Raw genomic sequence first — 20,163 nt, forward strand, 5'->3', positions numbered from 1 at the left:
ACACGCCGACGACGCGAGAAGAGGCCGCTACGGAGAGCCGCCGGGGGCGGGAGGCCCTGCGGGAGCCGTGGGGGGGGAAGTAACGAGTGCGGGGCCGGGCGGGGGGGCCCTACCCATGCGCCGAACCGCGGCCGCAGCCTTCCGGCCCCCGGTGCGCCCCGTGCCAAGGGCTGCCGTCCCCCCGTGACGGGGGCCGGGAGGAGCGGCCCAACCGCCCCGGCGTGGCGGTGCCCGCCGAGACGGGCGCTCGGTAGGGAGTCACCCGTTTGCCTGGCTCCTGCGGGGGCCTTCGTCCCGTTTGCTGTTGGGTTTTTTTCATGAATGTGGGGTTTGGATTCTTCTAGCCCGTGCCATTTCAGTGGCAGCACGGAGAACCTTAAAAGGTGTGCTGTCTCTGGGTAATACTGCTCTGTAAAGTCTTGTTGTATGTATATATAGATATCTATAACGAACGAATTATGCTGACTGCCTGCCGGCAATGCTATGGAGTATTATGTTTGTTAAACGCCAGTGAGAAGATGTTAAGTGTTTTGCATTTGGTGGAAGCAAAGACCTTGTGCTATTCTAAATAGGCTACCTGGGAATAGGTACAGAAAAAGCATTTCAGGATATTAAGTCACCCGTATGTTTGGTAGTAGAAATGTGCTAGTATGCAATTTTAAATAGATACTGTGATGAATCTTGCAGAAAGGTTAAAAATGTGCAACTGATACTTTAGGGAATGGAAGGTACATCAGATAGTTGCTTTGAAGTTGTTACAATGGAAAGGTCAGGTGCAGAGCAGCCATCTGCATCCTCGGAAAGAAGAGGAGTCGGAGAGGCCAAGAACGGGGACCCGGCAGAGAAGCCTCTGCTTTCAGAAGCTACAGGCGCTGTACAGTCAGAGGAGGGCTGCGAGCAGCAGGCTTCTCTGGAGCAGTCGGCTCGGAAGGAACAGGAGCAGTCAAGTTTAGCACAGTGGGAATTACCCAGCAAAGGACTAGGCAATCAAGAAGTGATCGGAAATAACGAGCAAGATGTATTTGAGCCAGATGCCCCATTCAGCGCATCATCTGAGAGCACATCTCCTGTTACCAACAAGAATTATTCTACTTTACTTGAATTAAGAAATTCAGAAAGGGAAGAACAAACATCTCAAAACTCAGTTCTGTCAGAGAGTACGGCAAGTGGGACAGTAACAGGTAAAGAAGTTATTAAAATGTGGGACGTTAAGGCTTAAAAGAGATTTATTTTTTCTTCAACTTGATTATGGCTTCTTGCAACCCCCCACGCCCTCATTCTGTTCACGTTTGTTGGTTTTTGGTCTTGAAGTGACTTTTTAAATTCTCATATAAAACATGCCTCAAAAGGTGAGGAATGTATTCTTTATCTCAAGTTGCAGTAGCAATTTATAGACTAATACGGCATTTTATAGCGTGATCTTCATTTCCAGAAACGTGTGTGAGTATGTGTACGTGTTTTGTACACACATTTGAAAAACAGCGGTGCATAATTCACATGAGTACATGGGCTACTAACAGTTTAGACTAGACCACAGCAATCACCTTACTATTTTACATCTCTTAGATTCCCCTGTAACTTACCTGCCACCCTTCTGTTATCCATGCCTTTCTCCTGCAGTCCCCGAAACACTCCCATCATTTCCTGCACTTGTTCTTCTCCATTCTGGGTGGCCTGTGTTACTTCCTCTTCCCAGTTCAGTGCCCCGTTTTCTTAGGTCTTCCGAGTGGAAGGTAGCACATCCCGTTCAGCAGGTGAGCACAGTGAGTGACCCTTCCGAGTATGGAGCTGCTGACTGCCTTCCTCTTGGCTGGGCTGCAGTCAGATGCTCTCATTCTGAGTAGCTGGCGATCGCTTCCTAGGAAGGGCACGGTATCAAGGCCAGGTAGATCTTATCTCTAAATCAAAAAGAAGTAATTTCTGGAGCTTCGGGTTAAGTAGATGTGGTTCAGAATGTAGTCTTTGAATAAACACCATGTCAATATTGTGTGATTCAGCCATCGTATGCTTAGGTCAGGCCTAAATTGGAGCAAGTTTAGGTAAGATTTTTCAATAACAGTTCACTGTATAAATGGGTAACTTTGATTTAAAGTTATGCATTTGCAAATAAAACACTTACTGTAACTTTTTAAGAATTGTAGTATGAATGACTTTTTATTTGGTGACAGTATTACGTTGGGTATCTCTTCAAAAAGAGTATGATAATACTGTTTCAGCTTTCAAATAGACTGCTCAAAAATCTGTGATTATTCTGTGTTGCAGTGTTTCAATAAAATCGTCTCAGGGTAAACTTGAGTTATTTGTTTTGAGAAGCATATTAGAAATTAATTTTGGTTTTATTTTTAGGAAGCATGATTGAGGATGATGAAGCTCTTAGGAGCACTAGGGCTAACTTTGATGAAACTATCCAGTCTGAGGAGTTATGTTTTGATCAGGAACATTTTCCTGGGAAAGCAGTTCAACAGGATTACCACATGCCTGATGTCATAACTGTCAGAGTACAAACAGGTAAATGCTGGTTTTAAACATGTATCAATATATATATAATTGTGCTCTAATCACAATCTGTTACTAAAAGAAACAATATTTCTGTCTTGGAACTTCCATTTTAACAGATTCTGATTCATTCCAAGATGTAGTTGTAAAAATTGAAAGACCAACCTATCATAAACCATTTCTGGGTGGATTTAAGAACAGGATAACAGGAGTGGAATTTCATAACGCAGGATCACAAACGATACCCAAAACCCGACCTGACAAAGGAATTCAATTATTTTGTAGGGAAACGCAGGTAATGGTTTTGTAGTGTCTTTTTAGAATGTTGGTTTTGCCAAACAGAATGGAATGTTGACACAATTATTTCCAATAGGAATGAGGAAGTAGATCAGAAATAAGTGTGCAACTGAAAGTATTTAGTGGATGGATATCATTAGTCTTGTGATTTTTGTTACAAATAGCTAATTTTGCCACTTATTGTAATGAAGAAAAAATCTCTGTATATATTGTTACAATCTGACATGCATTTTTTCCCCAGACGGTTTTTGAAAAAAATAAGCCACAACAAACAAAAAATACAACATCAACACAGATGACTAAAATTGGCCTGTACGTGTCAAACATGACTGACAAACTAGTAAGTCCTGGAAAGTATGTTACAGCGGAAGAATACCATAAACGTAGACTTGAAGCGGTAAGTTCTCCTCTGTTTGAAACTGTATCTGTAAGGCAAAGTGTTACGAAGGTTATCTGAATATTTAATGAGTGTTCAGAGTGTTCAAAGAGTGAATTTAACAGTGAACTGCAAAACGTCTGCTTAATCTTCACATTTTGTAATCTTTCAGATATGGGGGAAGCGTGTGTCTGCTCATTTACAATATTAGTGTTTTTAATGACATTTGAGACCTTGTGGTTTCTTTAAATACTAAGAATTGTGATTTTACTGGTTTCTGCCTTACACTGACAGTTAAGCTTCCATATAGAGCATTAGGAATTAAAATGGGCTTGTCCCTACGGCATTCTCATGATCTCTTTGGAAGGACCTAAGCTACAGACTAGAAATAAGGAAGAAATTTTTTACGCTGAGGGTGGTGAAACACTGGCACAGGTTGCCCAGAGAGGTGGTGGATGCCCCATCCCTGGAAACATTCCAGGTCAGGTTGGACAGGGCTCTGAGCAACCCGATCTGGTTGTCCCTGCTCATTGCAGGGGGGTTGGACTAGATGACCTTTAGAGGTCCCTTCCAACCCAAACTATTCTATGATTCTACATGCTTAATGTATGGCCTCAAATGGATATAGAGTATTGGGTTAGGATTTAGGAGACCTGCATTCAGCTTATGGGTTTTGTGGTTTTCAGGTTTATTTGTTTTAACGGCCTGACAGGTTACCTTTTGGCATACTGTTCTGTTTTGGATTGTGTTCAAGCTCCTGCTTTGGTAGAACCAGGTAGAACCTAGCTGTTCAAACACCTGCAATGCGCCTGTGGAGTTTTTTGGTGCGCTGAGTCGCCTCATGCAGGTGATTCTGATGACAGATCCTGTATAGTCATTGTGCAGAGGATGCCATTTAGGCATTCCAAATTGCTTTTTGAAACCCACATATTCAGTGACTGCACACCTAACTTAAGTACACCCGACATCATGTTAGGCCGGGCACTGCTTTGTAAATTGTCTAGTTATTAATTTGATTGCTTAAAATAGACAGTCTGAATCTCACTAAAAACAGTTGGTTCCCCACGTGTCCAAGTAGGGTAATTGTATTGACATGGTTGGCAAGATGCTTTGAAATCTTCTGGGTAGAAGTTTTCTGTAACAACTTCTTATTTGGTCAGCATCAGCTGACGGCAATAAGCATCTTGTAGAAGTGGAACCCAAATAGGTAGCCGTTTCCTCAGGACTGCCAATATGTTTTACTCTGATCATTACTGCCACTTACTGAAATCTGTAATGTATCTGTAGGTAATCCATAATGCACAGTAGAGAGACATCAGCTTGGTGTTTGTTCAAGTTGATGGGCTCGCACAGTGCACTGTAGTTCCGTATTGAAATACTAGCTGAAGCGTATTCAAGAGAAATGTTAGGTTACGATATCTCTAGAGACGGTATAACTGTATTAGTGTGGTTTTGTGCCTGATAGCCTTCAACGCTGAACAATGCTTATTAGCTCATGGTATTGACCTGGCTAAACTGCTTGTGGTGCAAGTGCTAACTCAGCTGGCAGATGCTCAGGCTTGTGCGTTGTGCTCCCTTAGCTTATTATAGACATTTCCTTAGTCTTTAAAGACCACAGCTTTGGAAAGTGGATTTTTTAATTTTCAAGTTCTGTCACAACAGCATTGGCAACTTCATTTACATTATTTGTTTACAAATAAAGTGCAGTTGGTTTTGTGTGTGTATGTGTTGATTTTTGTATTTAGAAATTTAAAAGAAATTTGGCAAATAGGTGTCTAAATTATCAATCTAGACACTATATAAATGGATAGTAAAATGAGGACCTCTCCCCACAAAGCTGAAAAGAATAAAAACAATACATGGCAAAAGGCATTTTTTAAGGAGAGATTTGAAAAAGAAAAATAGATTTTGTAATTGCAGTTGATACTTTAACTTGATTATTTGAACCTAGTTTCTTCACTGTACTCACTGATTAAACTCCTGTGGTTACCTAAATAAGTAAGCATACTAGTGTTTAGACTAATAGTACATTACTGGTTTTGTAACATTTAAACTAGTTTGAGTACAAGACAAATATTAGAAAAAATGTAGTTAAGTAGCTGGAAAAAATAACAGTTAAAAAAAAATTATGCTGTATTGTTTTAAATTCACGATTCTTTGGTATTGTATCATATATAGGTAATAGTATTACAGACATATTTCCGTCGTTGGCATGCTATAAATGTAGTGCAAAATCTGAGGGAAGAAAAGAGGTTAAGGCTGGCATGGGAGGCACAAGAAGAGTTACGGAGAAAAAAAGAGAAAGAAGAAAAACTGAGAAGGGAGCACGAACGAAGACTGAACCCTAAAACAAAAGAAGACTTTGAGCTACTGTACCATGCTTTAGAATGTAAGTTTTTTTCCCAAAGGGATACTCTCAAATCAGCAAGAGTACAATTTGTTTAAAACAAACTCTTCTGGTTTTGACATGTTTCTATAGATACTTCCTTGATTTTGTTGACTTACAGTGGAATTTCCTTCATTTTTAAAGAATTACTTGACTTTCATATATTTCTAGAAGCAGAAAAGGCCTTGACACTGTGTAAGCACTGTTTAGCAACAACTAAAACAACCCTGTGTTATCAATGCTGTTTTCATCACGAATCCAAAACATAGCACCATACTAGCTATGATGAAGAAAATCAACTCTATCCCAGCCAAAACCAGCACACCTTTTTAGGAAATAATCAGCTTGTAGAATAATGCTATTTGGCAGGGGTTTTTTTGGTTGTGGGTTTTTTTTTTTTCCATTCATCTCTAATGTTAAGGTCAGCTAGAGGAACAGGAACTGGTTTTTTGGATCAGAGTTACTTTAATCTTTTTATTCTACATTTAGGATGCTGAAAATAATACCATGAAGAAATTACTATTAAGATCCTTCATTCGTCATTTAATATAGACATTTTTTATAATGGATTAGATTTTTTTCCCAGAATTTTACAATATATGACTGAGGTTATTCCTTTTGTCCTAGTTGTCTTCTCCTTCTGCTTTTGCTCCTTTCTAATTTATTCCATGTTTCACAAAACTGTGTTGTCAAAATTTTAAAAATCTGTTAGGAGTCCTACAGGGCATCCTGAAAAACTTACTTTTCCTGTTGGAGTGGATGGTGTCTAATATAGGTGAGCACCTCTCAACTTTCCTGGAAAAATAAGGTGAATACTGCAGATAATTGACATAACTTACAGGAGAATAATGTTGCAAATGTAACAAAAAACCTAGAGTATGTCCTTTTGGAAAAACAAAAACAATAGAAAGCAGCGGACTTGTACTAGCATATAATGAAACTGCAAGAGTTCTTTTCTGAAATGTCTCCTTTTAAGCAAGATGCTTGCACTGTGACTTTCAACAACTCGTGTTATGTAAGGCTACAGTGCTTGCTTATGATATAACTCTTTGGCAGTTTGGGCAGTACCATCCTTATAGCAGAACTGGCCTAACGGATTACCTGCTTCATTACAAAGCCACCTACCTTAAACCATCCCAGCTATTTCTTCCGTGGTAAACTGAGCATAAATTTGGTGGCGTGTGTTATTCATAGAGCTTAGGATCATGATTCAAGAATTCCCAAGTTATACGCTAATCTTTTAATACTGTCATACTTTGTGTGGCATTGAACAAATTGTTTTGTCTGAATGTATAAATGACTTATTACTGTTTGTGACAAATGTAAAAATTATTACTGTCTTAAACTTTAGAATTTTGGGAATGGTATCTTCATGAGATTTGTGGTTTGCTAGGGGTTGTTTCCCCCGCTCCCCTTTTTCTTCACAGATAGTTAGCTTTTCACTTCACAAGAATCAAGCCATTTTAAAGGTCTGTCTGACTAGGTAATCAAAAGCCAAGGTGCCCAAATAATTCTTTTCCTTTCCACTTATGGCAAGTGCTACTATTTGGTATCTGATTTCCTGCAATATTTTCTTTAAAAAACTGCTTCCTAGCTAATGTGCAATCAAATGTATGATCCACTTTTTTTTTAGAGAGTCTTATTTGCAATAGAAACAACAAAGCTGAGTTAAAGTTGTGAATGAATGCTGATATTTCCTATATTTTTAGATTTAAAATTTATGGTTATATAAGTATCTCTTTGGCTTAATTTAATTCACAAATAATAAAACTTTCAGCTTTGCATGTTCAGGGATTTAATATCTAGGCAACCTGAAAAAACATGTGCCACTTCAAAACTGGAACAGAACAAACTCCAGTATTTGAAATGTCTTTTTAACTTTTTGTTAAAAATAATGGTCTGGTGTCAATCTTTTTGGTTTGTTTTTGTTTACTGGTGTTGACTAGTTACTTCTCCACATGGAGACTTGAAGTCATGCTCTTTATTTTAGTAGAGCTTAGTGGTTCTAGGAAGATTTTTTTTTTTTCTACCTGCATCTGAAACTACTTTTACATTCTTATAGTGTCAACAGTCTACACAAGCTAAATCATTGTGACAGTAATAGAATGAGACTATTGTCCTCTAGAGATCTGTGAAGGTTATTGCTGCTGATCACAACAGGGGGATACTATTACAGGGTCAGCCAGTACAAGCAATTCCTGTTGGTACAGAAACTTGCCTGTTGACTGTATGGTGCAAATGAGATGTATCTATATAGTCAGTCTGTCTGCATATAGAGACATTGATTATTTATTTGAAAAGTGTGAACTACTTGGTTTTATAAAAACTGGAATAAAAATTAGGAGGAAAATCTCTGTCTGTAGAACAGATAATCTAAAAGGAATGTTTTTAACTTGATTGCATGTATATGGTGACTCAGGAGGTGAGTATTGATGATAACTGACAGCTGCTTCATTTCTGTAAGTACAAAATTGCTTCCTGTATTTATTAGCTCTACCTTTGAAGTTGCTGCCCCCTTCAGGCATATAAAGCTTCATGTAAATTAATTCTATGCAGTGCTTTTGTTTGCTGAAATGGCTTTATTTAAAAATATATCTTTGGGTACTCGGAACTTGTCAGACAGCTGTCATATTAATACCAAAGCTTGGAGAGCCTTAAGGAAATCAATTGAAATATTTTAAAATGGAAAACATAAGGTATTGTAGGTAAGGAAGCCACAGGCAGAAAATAAACCTTCCTCCTTTCCCTCCTCCTGCCTCTAATCTTACCTGATACAGGATGTTATAGGTTTTTTCAGTAAGTGTGCATCACTTACTGGATTATTTTCTTTACGTTGGGCTTTGCCTTTGCATAACTGTTCTGGAACAATAACAACACTTTGAGACATTATTCAGGAATGTTGAAGTGTTGGATATTATAAAATTCCCTACAAAACTCCAGATGTATTTGAAATGGAACAGACTCTTCAGAAGTCTGCAAAGGAAAACACTATTCAGTAAACACAATTTGATTTTACAAACAGATTTTTGTAAGCACAGCATATTGTCTGTGTATCAGCACCTATAGTCAAAAAATGGGTACTACAAAATAAACCATGATGGACACATATGTATACATCTGTATGTTTCTGTCATTAAGTTGTCTAACTTATAAGTGCAGCGGGTACCTGTGGCTTGGTGATTTGACCTAAGAGTCAGAAGGCCAGATTCTTATACAGCGTGTACTGATTGACGTGCTGCTGTCATTATCTTGTGGTTTGCATGCCACTTCCACTTGAAGGGTTCTGTTGTAGAAGAGGAAAGGGTGAGTAAGGCAATGACTGTCTAATTATTAATGCGCATCCATCTGCCTTAGATGGCAAAAGATGATACCACTCAGATATTCAGTGTAAGACCTGGAGTGCTAAATGTGACTGTGGGTCAAGTTTTATCTCAGTTTTGGAGGACTTCAAGCTTCTTTAGATTTTACTCATTTATGCAGGGAGAAGCAGTAGTATTCTCAGCACTGAGTATTAGTGGTACCACAGTAGGATGCTGTCCTTAATCTGTTGAGAAGATCTCCGTGGTATCTTTCCTTGTGACTTTGATGAGCAATTGTTTAAAAAGTTCCTATTGCTCATACCTTTTGGAGCTGTTTGAGTCTCAAACAGTTATTTTAGATGCAAAATTGTGAAGAAATCATTTCATCACACGTTTCCACAGGAGCTAAATTCTTTTTCTCACATAGAGCTCCTTTTTCTCCTAACCCGTCTTTGAGTTTGGAGTATGAATTGGCAGTTTGGAATTGTTGTACACACACGTACTCTCACAGAACATCTGTATAAATTACATTCATTTCTGGGCCATTTTGCATGTATTGAAAATATGCGTAACAATCAATTCCCTAACATAGAAACTGGCTTTTAATGCATATTGAAAATTAATTATGTTATTTCTTAAATATGAAAGTAGAAGGTTCACTGGAAAACATCTTGTAAAAAATACAACTATTTTGGGTATCTGTAGTATGGAAGCAGGAAGAGACTGAACGGATTAACAGAACTCTTGCTGGAGCTGAAAGAAAGGCAGCATTTTGTGGACTTCTGGAACAAGAGGCACAGCTGATTGCTTCCATTGGGAGACACAAGCTAAATGCAGATGAGGAGAATCAACAAAAAGCAACACTGCGCTTTCTGGCTAAGGTCAGTGATGTAATTTTAGGCTGAACATAAAGAATACCAAAGTACAGGAACAGAAAAGACATCTGCAAACTACCTGCCAAAAGTAACTTTTGCAGCTTTAACAGTTAATCATGTGAATGCTAATGTTATAAATATCCATATCATCTAGTTGTTCATGTCAGTAAAATTCAGTAAATTTCTTTTTCCAAGCTGAGAATTTCATAGCTCTGTGACTGATGGAAGGTCTAACAGTGCATCATTAAGACTGTTAACTACCTGTGTCTATGGTAAATCTCAGGTGTGTGTATATATAATATAAAAATATAGCACTGAGTGGATGAATTTTGTATTATGTAACTATTCTGCACAAAGAACATGATTCTGATGGCACTGTTAACAGCATTAAAGGCTCAAATTCTAACAATTCAGAATGGTTAATTTGAGGTTTTAAAGCATCAGGATCTTGCCTACCATTCTATATTTTGTATTGTGTGCATTACAGTGATGTAGGAATTCATGCATGAAACTATGCTCTTTCCTAATGTGTTTTTGAAACTTTAAAAATCTGCCTATTAGCTTCTCTTTCAAAAATACTCAGCTTCACTAATCAAAACTAACAACTAAGTGATTTTCCCTCTGGTATGTTCTGTTCATTGTTCTCTATAGTGAAAGGTTTGCTATTGCATTTAAACTTAAATGCAAACGTTTAAGCAAGTATTTGCAAAACTAAACTTTAACCCTGCAGAATGGATTAATTGATTCTTTTTTTTTTTTCTTTTTTCTTCTTCCCTCAGAAATGTTATCCTTTGAGAACTAGATTTGTCATTTATTGCCCCATTGAGCACAGGCCTCTGGTCATCATTTGTCTGTCTTTAAGGAAAGCATTTATTCTGTTTTTATGTACAGGATAGAAACCCAGAAGAGCTTTGACTGAATCTTATATCATTGAATCGGTTATTAATTCACTAGTTTCAGTTGTGTTAGAACTTTAACTTGAGATTTTGTTCTTGTATGATCTTGGGGATGAAATTTAATGCAAGTGTTCTTCAGGCTTTCATCTATAAAACAAAGATGAGAATTCATTTGTACACAAAGATAATTTGAATGGCATTAGATTCAATGGCACCTTAATGTAAAATACAAAAAAAAGTCCTTTTTAGGTAGACATCCCAGCAATCCATCCCCTCAGAAAAAAAGAAATAGTTTATTTTTTGACTGTTTTTATAGTATGTGACATAATTATGAAAAGAAATACTGCAACAGAAATGGGTCTTTTACTATCTTTTTTTTTTTAATTTTGGCTATTTAGTGCTCAAAAGTAAAAATGGCAGTTTTGTCCAAAAAATACTTTTTTTCATTCTTTTTATTACTGATGTATGGGAACTGGACTGTAAAAAGTGATTTGATAAAATCTATTACCTTTCTTCATCACAAACAAATTACTTACCTGAAACGTTGGAAGAACTGTTACCAAGTTTATTGCTGTGATGTGATTGTATTCTCTGTTACTGCTTTCAAGAGTGCAAAAAACCAGAAAACTAAATATTTAGGAATTATATCAAAACCTTGAATCATTTCTATGTTAAATGTTTGCTTCTACTATTTACAATCTATTCTGTTATCTTCTCAGAAGAAGAAGCCTGGAACAGTCAAAGCAAATATATTTGTCTTTTAACTGAGTCTCTATTTTTCCTTTAATGACTGCTTTCCAATGTCCTATCCTATATAGATTACTTCCAGTATATATACAAGTTGTACAGTTTTCTTACATCTAGGAATCAGAAGCAAAATGTTCTTCGGTACCAGAATTCTTAGTGACAATTGACGTTTGGAGATTGAGGAGACACATGAGAGACGAGATGCTCTCTGTTTCCGAACAGTGGACATGTTTCTGAAGCACTTACTACTATTTTGTTTATTCCTATTTTAAATTTATAAATTATGTTTTTTGTTAAAGAGACTGGTTTCTTTTTAATTTGAAAATCTAGTGAGCTTCTGAACTACCGCAACTTTTCACGCTTTTTTTATCATGCTAGCTATAGGTTTTTGAGTGTTGTTCTAAACTGTTGACATAGATAGCAGCCTAACTCAGAGGTAAAGAAAGTAACAATTTCTGCATTTCTTAAAAAATAAATAATTTTGGAACTCTCAAAATTAAATGAATGGTTTGTTGTGACTGTAACTGTGCAATTTAAACACTTTAGTAGTATGAAATTTATTGTTGGAGTGCTAGATTATAGATTATTCAGTTATTTCTTGAACTTTGAGCTGATAATGTTAATCTGGACACTTGCCAGTTAAAGTAGGAATTTCACATCTGAAGACTGCAAGCATTTCACTTTGCTGCAATAGCCAATGTGATATGAAACTTGCTTCTCCATGGAAACCTTCGTTCCCTTCTTTGCTACTTTAAGCATGTACCTCCTCATGCATGTGTGCTTTTACAATGGTTGCTACTGGTTGTGTGTGCACTACATTCTAGGAGGTTCTTTTTTACACTGAGCTCATTCTTTTTCAACATTTGTATTTTGAAGAGGAAGTACTTGATTAAGCTTTTATACAGCAATCATATTTTCTTAAAAGAATTTGTGTAATTGTTAACTATTTCTCAGTTCATACCTTTCATGCTTTGTGCTATTTCTGCACCCATCCTATGGATTTTTTTTACTTTTCTTACCTTTTTCTCTCTGTGTCTGTGGTGGTGTGTTTCTCTCCTCAGGTGCTTTTTTCTGCTTTCATGCATTGGCAGCAGAATGCAGTTATGGTAGTCTTGCTCTCTGAAGTAATACAGATAACAGGATTATTGTAAATTCTGCAGCACTCCCAGCAGACTGAAAGGCAAGAAAAAGCTGGCAAAAAATCTCAAAGTTTTAGTTTTCTCGCATCGATCCTGAATACATGAAAATAGTACTGAAATCAGAGAGCTTGTGATTCTTTCTGAAATACTGGAAATCTTCATATTGATGAGACCTCTCTATTTTTTTTTTCTTCAGTAAAATGCTGCATAATTTCTTTCTTTTTAAATTATTTTCTTTTATATAATACCCAGTTATGATGAGGTAGTAAGAAAAATTACAGAAGTTACAGATATGATATCTTGCTTTGAATAATTTAGACTTTATCATAATATAGTTGGTCTGCATTAAGGGTCCTTTGCAGAGTGGAATACCATGACTGCTAGCTCATATATGTGTTGTTGCAAATTTGTCAGAAGAACCTAGTTTTAATAACCATTTCCTAGGGTAAACTCTGCCCACTGACTCTCCCTAGCATAAGCAAATGACCTTTCTGTCTTATAATAAGTAATTTCATTGAAGAGGATCAAATGTAGGTACTGAATTAACTACTCCATGGAAAACAGTGATTTTTGCCAGTCTACCATACAAAGGAGTTACAGCATGATATAGCTTCTAAGTTGCTTGGGGTTTTTTTTAGAATTTCTAGTACTGTACAAAGACAGTGAAACAAAGTCATGAAGTTACAGGAGAATGCTCCCTTTTTATGACAGAGAGAGAAAATCGCATCTTTCTAGTTTTGCAGAAGTTCAGAGATTTCACTAAGGAATTAAGAGTTTTATTTTTTACTAATGTCTGGTTTTGCTATTGCATTTCTTAATCAGTTTTGGCTCTGAATGGTGACCTCTGATTAACAATACCTCCTTTAATTAGAGTTTCACTCCCACTGATAATGTAATTAAATGTCAGTTATTCAGTGTTAAATCCTTTTTTCAATTATTTTGTCTTTCTTTTGCTTACCTAACTTTATAATTTATTTATTTAAAAGTGTGGAAAGCTCTATTTTGATTGTGGTGGTGACTAATCATATCTATTCTAACTATCTAATATTCTTGGTATTTTTAGGACTTATCACCATAACAGGCCTGTATATTTGGTCAAAACAATGATTGCGTCAATGCTGGGGTCATATTCAGAAAACTACTAGGCATGTGAATGCTGCATGAAGTGTTACTGAAGTTAGCTCGCACTGAGTCTGCAAAGTGAAGTTCACAAGTGTTTGTGAACACTCAAGTTCCAAATACAGTGAAAGAGAATAATTAATACAGAGAATGAGGTTTCCAATAGCTGTCCCAATTAAGGAAAGAGAGTGGAGTTAGGTAATGATGGGGAGAGGGTTTTGAATACTATCTTTCTATTGGGTTTAGATATCTCCCTCCTGTGTAACAGTGTGGTTTGCAACCAAAACCAGTCGTCTTGAAAGAGGAGAATGGTTGGACTTCTCAAACTGAGTGGGGCAGCTGACACCATGTAACTTCTCACTGTCTATAGAATTTAAAGATGTGCAAAGAGACAATTGAAGTAGTAGGCATATGGTATGTGGTTAAGTTAGCAAACAAGGAGCTAGGTGAAGTATCCAATAAGCTGTAAACTCATACTCTGCCTTAGTCAGGTTTAACGAAGTCTGTGCCTTCTATCCATCTGTATAGCTAGCATAAATAGAACAGTTCCCTGGAGATACTTTGTACTGCGGTAGACTCTGAGGCCTTAAATTTGCAATCTTTACACAGTCAACAGTCCCATTGATTTTTACTGATAGTTGAGAGGGATTTATGACTGCAAGATGAAATACAGAGCAAATGTATTCTAACACTGCTGTCAGTAAATTAATTTTAAAGAAGAGTATATCCCTGTAGGAGAATATTATTTACTTTTAATATACTGTAAGTCAAAATTTTCATGACATGCAACTTTAAACAAAGTGTGCAGTTGAATATTTGCTCTGCTGGAAAAGGTACTGTATAAATAGCGACAATTGAATTAGCCTTTTGTATTAGTCAAGCATTAATGTTAAGTCCCTATTTGCTCTGGTGAAACTTGATGTAACGTAATGCACTTGTTCAGCTGGTGATCAGGTTATAATAGCTAAGAGTTGTACAAATTGTTTCTGAAGTGTGCGCAACCTAAGAGATGGAAAGCGTATGATGGAAAAATCACTGAAATGGATACACAGTACACACTCCGTGCCAGAGAACTATTTGAAATCTACCGCAGCATTAGCATGACTGACATCCCAAAAGATGAGAGAATAGATGTGCTGTTAACACTCAGACGTACAGTGAAGGTATGTTTTATTTTTCTATTTATGTTTAGCTTGAAGCTGTACTTCCCAAAGATACAGTGACTTAATTATGTTGACACACAAGCAACGCTTCTTCTAGCAAACAAGTGATAGGATGATCAGTGGGCAGCAAGAGAAAGCCTAGTGTACCACCTGGCATGGGAGTGTAATTTATGTTCCAGATAAATTCATATTTCACTTTGTAATGTGCACATTTTTCTTCAAATTGTGTTAGAATTTTAACCCCATGGTTTTAGAGGTTTTTGTGTATTAATACATAATAAAATTTTAGTACAAAGTTTAGCTTAATATTTATAACAACTTGATGAAAACCATGGCAGAGATGTAAGTGGCTATTTTTTTTTTTTCCCCTCAGTTCTTTGAAACGTCTGTTTAGAACCTTCTCTCTCTGTTGGTTTGGGTTACCAGTTTTATGGCTGGCAAATACTGATTTTTTTTGGTTTTTTTTTCCTTTGCCCCTCTCTCCCCACCCCCACTGCTGCTGCCAGTGTTCCCAGTGAATTAGAAGCTGGCTGCATTTCTTTTAGTCTTTCATATTTGTTTATTTATTTATTTATTCATGTACAAAAAGAATAATATGACTTTCAGGGTACTTTCAGGATGATACTGTTGATATCAAACTAGAATAGAATGTTGCTTCCTGGTCTTATTAAAACAAACGAACATCTTGCTGTTTGCATTGGTAGTACCAGAATTTGATCTAAAGCCAATATAGCATTGGAAGCATTGCTAGTTTATGAACTCCTGCCCATCTTAATACAAGTCAATATTGCTGTAGTGAACAAATTCTAGAACTTCTGTAAATTAACACTCTATTTTAGGTGAGAAAACATTGAACGCATTCACCTCTCATCTCTCTCTGGAGAATCTCCTGCTAAGCATTTGAAACATGGAAATGACTAATTTCCAAGCATGCTCATAAAGTCCCCCATGCATTTTGTGTGATGGCTTTTTTTGTTTGTGTTTGGTTTTTGTTTCTTGGTTGTTTTTTTTTTAAACCATCTACTGTGTATATACATTACACTTCCTACCACATAGCCAAAGTAAGCTTCTCAGGGAGATATTTCTTGGGGCTTTTGGAGACTGAAAACTTTGCATGAGTTCTGTGCCTCTGCTTAGCATTTTTTAATGCCTCCAGGTTTACAGTTCCTCACTGCTTTGGTATTTATACAGGCCTCTTAAAGCAGGATCTGTAAGCATTCTCAGTTTTTTAGTTCTTTACATTAGTTTTCTTGGAGGTTGTTTTCCTAAGACACTAAGGGGTTCTTATATGAACGTGTTCTTATGTGAACATGCAGAGGTATGAATGATGATTGGCAAAGAATCTATAGTTTGCATTAGAATTATTTTGTTTGTTTGCTTCCTTATTGTGTGGACTTTTTCCCTATTCTTTGTGTTTTCTTTCAGGAACATGAATGTAAATTAACATGGGAAATAGTAGAATTAATTGACAGGGAAGTTGATCTTATGTCGAGAGAGGTGAAAGAATGCAACTTAGAAGGACTGAGAAAAAGAATTTGTACATTATTTCTTCAGTATATTAAAACTCCAAAGTTTAACCCTGAAGTTGCTAGGATACTTAAGGTATTATTCCTATTTTGCAGTCTGACATAGTGGCCATCGAACTAAGGATGGTGGAGAAGGGGAATGGAAAACAACGAAACCTTTTTTTATTTTAGATTTTGCTGTAGAATTGCTGGAGGAGTTCCTCCAGAAGTAAAATGTAGCAAGTACACAGGCTTCACACAAATAAGCTTATATAGTCATATATGAAGCATGGGGCATAGACATGGGTGTAAGAAGCTGACAAATGGCTGGTAGCACTGAGAGAGCCCAGGAACACTATGTATGAAACAAAAAATCTGAGAATTGTAAATGGTAGATCTTATGGGATGGTAACAGTGAATGGTAATAACGAATGGGGAACCAATAGAGAGGGCAATTATCTTTTCTCCACTGGACAAGAGGCAGCATCCCACGTGTCCAGAAAGAACATTGCCATTGTCAAAGTGATGTCTAATGAGCTTGCACCTAAGCAAGAGCTGTTACGAGCTTCTGTTGTACAACCAGTTGCTACTTCATGAGAAGCAGCTATAGCTATGAAGTGGAGATAGTGGTAGACACCTCTCAAGTCGTGTGATTGTTTTTCTTTTCTGACTACAGATTACAATTAAAAATACAATTCACTATCATGTTTCTGCTTTAGGCAGCAACATGTATTCTGCATCTATCAGAAGAGGATTCCTCTTGCAGTGATTGATGGTATCTCAGGAGTAGAGAATCTGTCAGTAAATGTTAGTGGGATTTAGAACCAACCAGCAGTTATTTTACATTAAGTTTATGAACAGGGTTACCTAGATGGGTCATAGCAGAGACTGGAGATGGGAGATCTGTGGCTTCTGTAGCTTTTTGGTTAACTGTACCTTGAGTTGAAGGCTGAATTGCACCTATATTTGTATTTGAATCTTGTAACCTTCTGTAGACCATAAAACAGATGGAATTTCTTCAACAGACAGTGAAGGCGACCAAATCCTCAGGGTACTTTCAAAAAAAGGCAGATGACCACAATAGGTAGCTGGACTATCAGATTCCTCAAACTACCCCATTACAGGCTTGGGCCCTCTGCACAGACTACATTAAATTCTTTCCAGAACCCATGAAGCAATATGAGGTTGAGGATGTCATTAGCAAGTTTAGTTTATTATCTTCCCCTATATTGTTTTTGGACATGTGGCTCTGATGATTTTATATTCTTATGCCAAAATATTAATATGCCCATAATCTCAAGGTTTTATCTTTGACATAAAGGGCAGATTCTCTGTGAACAATTAAATGCAGAAGAATTAGTTTCTCTTTCCTCTGTGTTGTCATCTTTCCAGAGACGACAATCTGCATACATAAAAGCGCCAGCAAGACTACTGGAGCATAATGTCTAGGATCTTCATATAGCTTAAAAATGAATTGACTGATTTGTATAACTGATTTTAACAAGTACAGTAAGAAAGTAGAATGGCCTTTGGTCTTCTATTTAAAAAAAAAGTAAACTCTGTTGGATGTTTCAAAATACATATTACTGGCTTTTACATATTAGAATACTTGCATGAATATATGTAAAATGTATTCTGATAGAGTTAGGGTGACACACAAGTAACAGAAAGATACTTTGTGGTAAATTAACTTTTTTTTTAATCTTTTAGGTTCCACCAGATCCCTTAAAGCTTTATAAAAATGTTAACTTCTGTCATAGTTGCGAAAATTACTTACCATCTACTGAGTTTCCTGTTCCTGCTAATTCCCGCACCATTGGCAGATGTCGCTTGTGTTGCAAGCTTGATAATGAGGCTCGGCGACGAGAAGTGTTTTTGAAGCACAAACTCATACTAGAAAATCTCAGAAAGTCTGAAGCTGATTATCAGGATGATGCTAAAATTGTTTTCTTAGTTCAGGTACTGTCTGAAAGAGCATTGCTAATGATGGAAACCGTGGCTTTGACTATAATTTTTCCTTTATTTTGTGTATGTTGTTGACAGGTGGAGAAATAGGCTAAAAGCTACAAAAACTTCTTCCTGTGATATGGGATGTTCCATACCATAAAGAAGAAGCGCTTAAGCTCTTGAAGTATAGCTGTACTTTCAAAAGTGGTTACAAGCTACACATTAAAAGAAGGTAGAAGCCTAGCTGACAAGTCAAAGAATCAGATGATCCAGTTTCTTCTTCTGGTTCTGCTGTGGCCATCCTGTTGTTTAAAGACACTGGCATCATCTGTAAAGCAAGAATAATGTCCTTATGACTATCATACTGTTCAAGGCATAATGCTAGTAAAACATTTTAAGCCCCATTATTTGGACTGTTTTAGTAATACAACTAAATTGTTTTGTGTTCTCAGAAGGAAAAAAATAAAGAAGCTGAGGTTTTGACATTCCTGTTCTATGTCAGTAGAATATCTGTATAGTTGAAAGTTTTACTGTTTTGCATTTATTAGGAGAGGGATTCACTAAATATTTTAATTTTCTAATTTTTTACCATCATCTGTAATCATCTGTAATCTTTTGCAATACTATTAAGTAGCTAATGTTTCTTAATAATCATTACTGGAACAACTCAGTTCAAAGAACTTCTTGCCTCTGTCTTCAGCAAATTCTCTCTTTTAGTTGTTATTACTTATTTTGTCAACAAAAGAATTTGACATTCAGTATCCACTGGGAAAGTTTTAAATCTGAGGTAACTGCAAAGTGTTATTTATTGAAAATATCGAACGGCTGAGATTTACTTGAACTTTCTGAGATTTAGTAATAAAAATCTCTACCGCATCAACATTCATAGAACAGTTTTTGAACTGTATTTTCAGTACGTCTGAAACAACAACCAAGCAAACAAAAGCCAGTCATCAATATCCCACTGCTACCAAAACAAGCCATGCTGTGGTTTAGCACTTTGCCAATGGCAGTTGCCAAAAGGAAGATTGGGATTCTTTAATTATCATGCCTGTGTTAAGAAATATTATCAAAGAATCTGGATTTTGTAGATGTTGTTCATCCATATTGGTTTTCACTTAAGCTGAAAAGTTTTTTTTGTCTGTGTATAACTTAGTTTATCTTAATATGTAAACATCCTCCAAAATCTTTTGGACCTCTCTCAGATCGCATCACATCACTTGTGATGGCTGGTGGCCATTGATGCAGTGAAACATGACTGCTTCTTAACTGCTGACACTGAAAGCCCTCACTTGCAGTTCCATTTATGGTTGTACCACTGCAACATCTCTAGATGCCGTTTCATTTTCATCCAAATTAACTTCAAGTTCTTCTCTTTAGAGTTGTAAATACCTAAACGACAGAGGTTTGTATCTTAAATCACTAATTTCCTTGGGTTTTTTCCTAACATTTCCTTAAATTACTAAATTTTTTCTGTGCTGCTTGTTTTTTTTTTTCCTTCTCTTCCCAACGACCATCTGTGCCCTACTCCACTTAGATCCAGAAAACAGCTCTAAGGCATCTAGAAATGACTTGGTCACAATAGAAGTTTTTTGCAGCAGCTATGACAACTTCATCCATTGCCGAGTGCAGTACCATTACTGGCTCTGATTGTATTGTCTGTGGATAGATGCAAGACTTCTGTAGAAGATAAAAGATTTTTCTTCAGATCTCTTGCATACTGATTCTAACTGTGTTTGGGTTGACCACCTATATGAGTGCTGCTAAGGTTTACAAGGCAAAAAGCAGTTGGTGAGAGTTATGGTAGCTCCACTGAATTCTGCTTACTGCAGCTAAAGACCTTTTTGGTATCAAAATGAACTAGTTCAGCAAATGTGTCAAGTCCCGAGGCTGCCTTTTATTCTTTCGGGGGTCTAAC

The 20,163-nt window shown here is 36.8% G+C and overlaps 1 protein-coding gene across 4 annotated transcripts in view; it reads left to right on the plus strand.

The window, feature by feature from the left end:
- Window positions 1-204: 204 nt before the first annotated feature.
- Window positions 205-20,163, plus strand: part of IQUB (IQ motif and ubiquitin domain containing) — a 29,226-nt gene continuing 9,267 nt past the window's right edge. For 3 of the 4 annotated variants that reach the window (XM_076329848.1, XM_076329857.1, XM_076329840.1), the window contains exons 1-9: window positions 205-1,181; window positions 2,347-2,508; window positions 2,616-2,791; window positions 3,035-3,190; window positions 5,348-5,558; window positions 9,560-9,735; window positions 14,623-14,793; window positions 16,219-16,395; window positions 18,009-18,257. In XM_076329848.1, the coding sequence (XP_076185963.1) occupies window positions 722-1,181; window positions 2,347-2,508; window positions 2,616-2,791; window positions 3,035-3,190; window positions 5,348-5,558; window positions 9,560-9,735; window positions 14,623-14,793; window positions 16,219-16,395; window positions 18,009-18,257 (1,938 nt within the window). In that variant the 5' untranslated portion in view covers window positions 205-721. The remainder of the gene's footprint in view (window positions 1,182-2,346; window positions 2,509-2,615; window positions 2,792-3,034; window positions 3,191-5,347; window positions 5,559-9,559; window positions 9,736-14,622; window positions 14,794-16,218; window positions 16,396-18,008; window positions 18,258-20,163) is intronic. The other variant, XM_076329865.1, reaches the window with a different exon arrangement.

This window comes from Aptenodytes patagonicus, chromosome 1 (assembly GCF_965638725.1).
Source record: "Aptenodytes patagonicus chromosome 1, bAptPat1.pri.cur, whole genome shotgun sequence".
NCBI classification, from domain to species: Eukaryota; Metazoa; Chordata; class Aves; order Sphenisciformes; family Spheniscidae; genus Aptenodytes; species Aptenodytes patagonicus.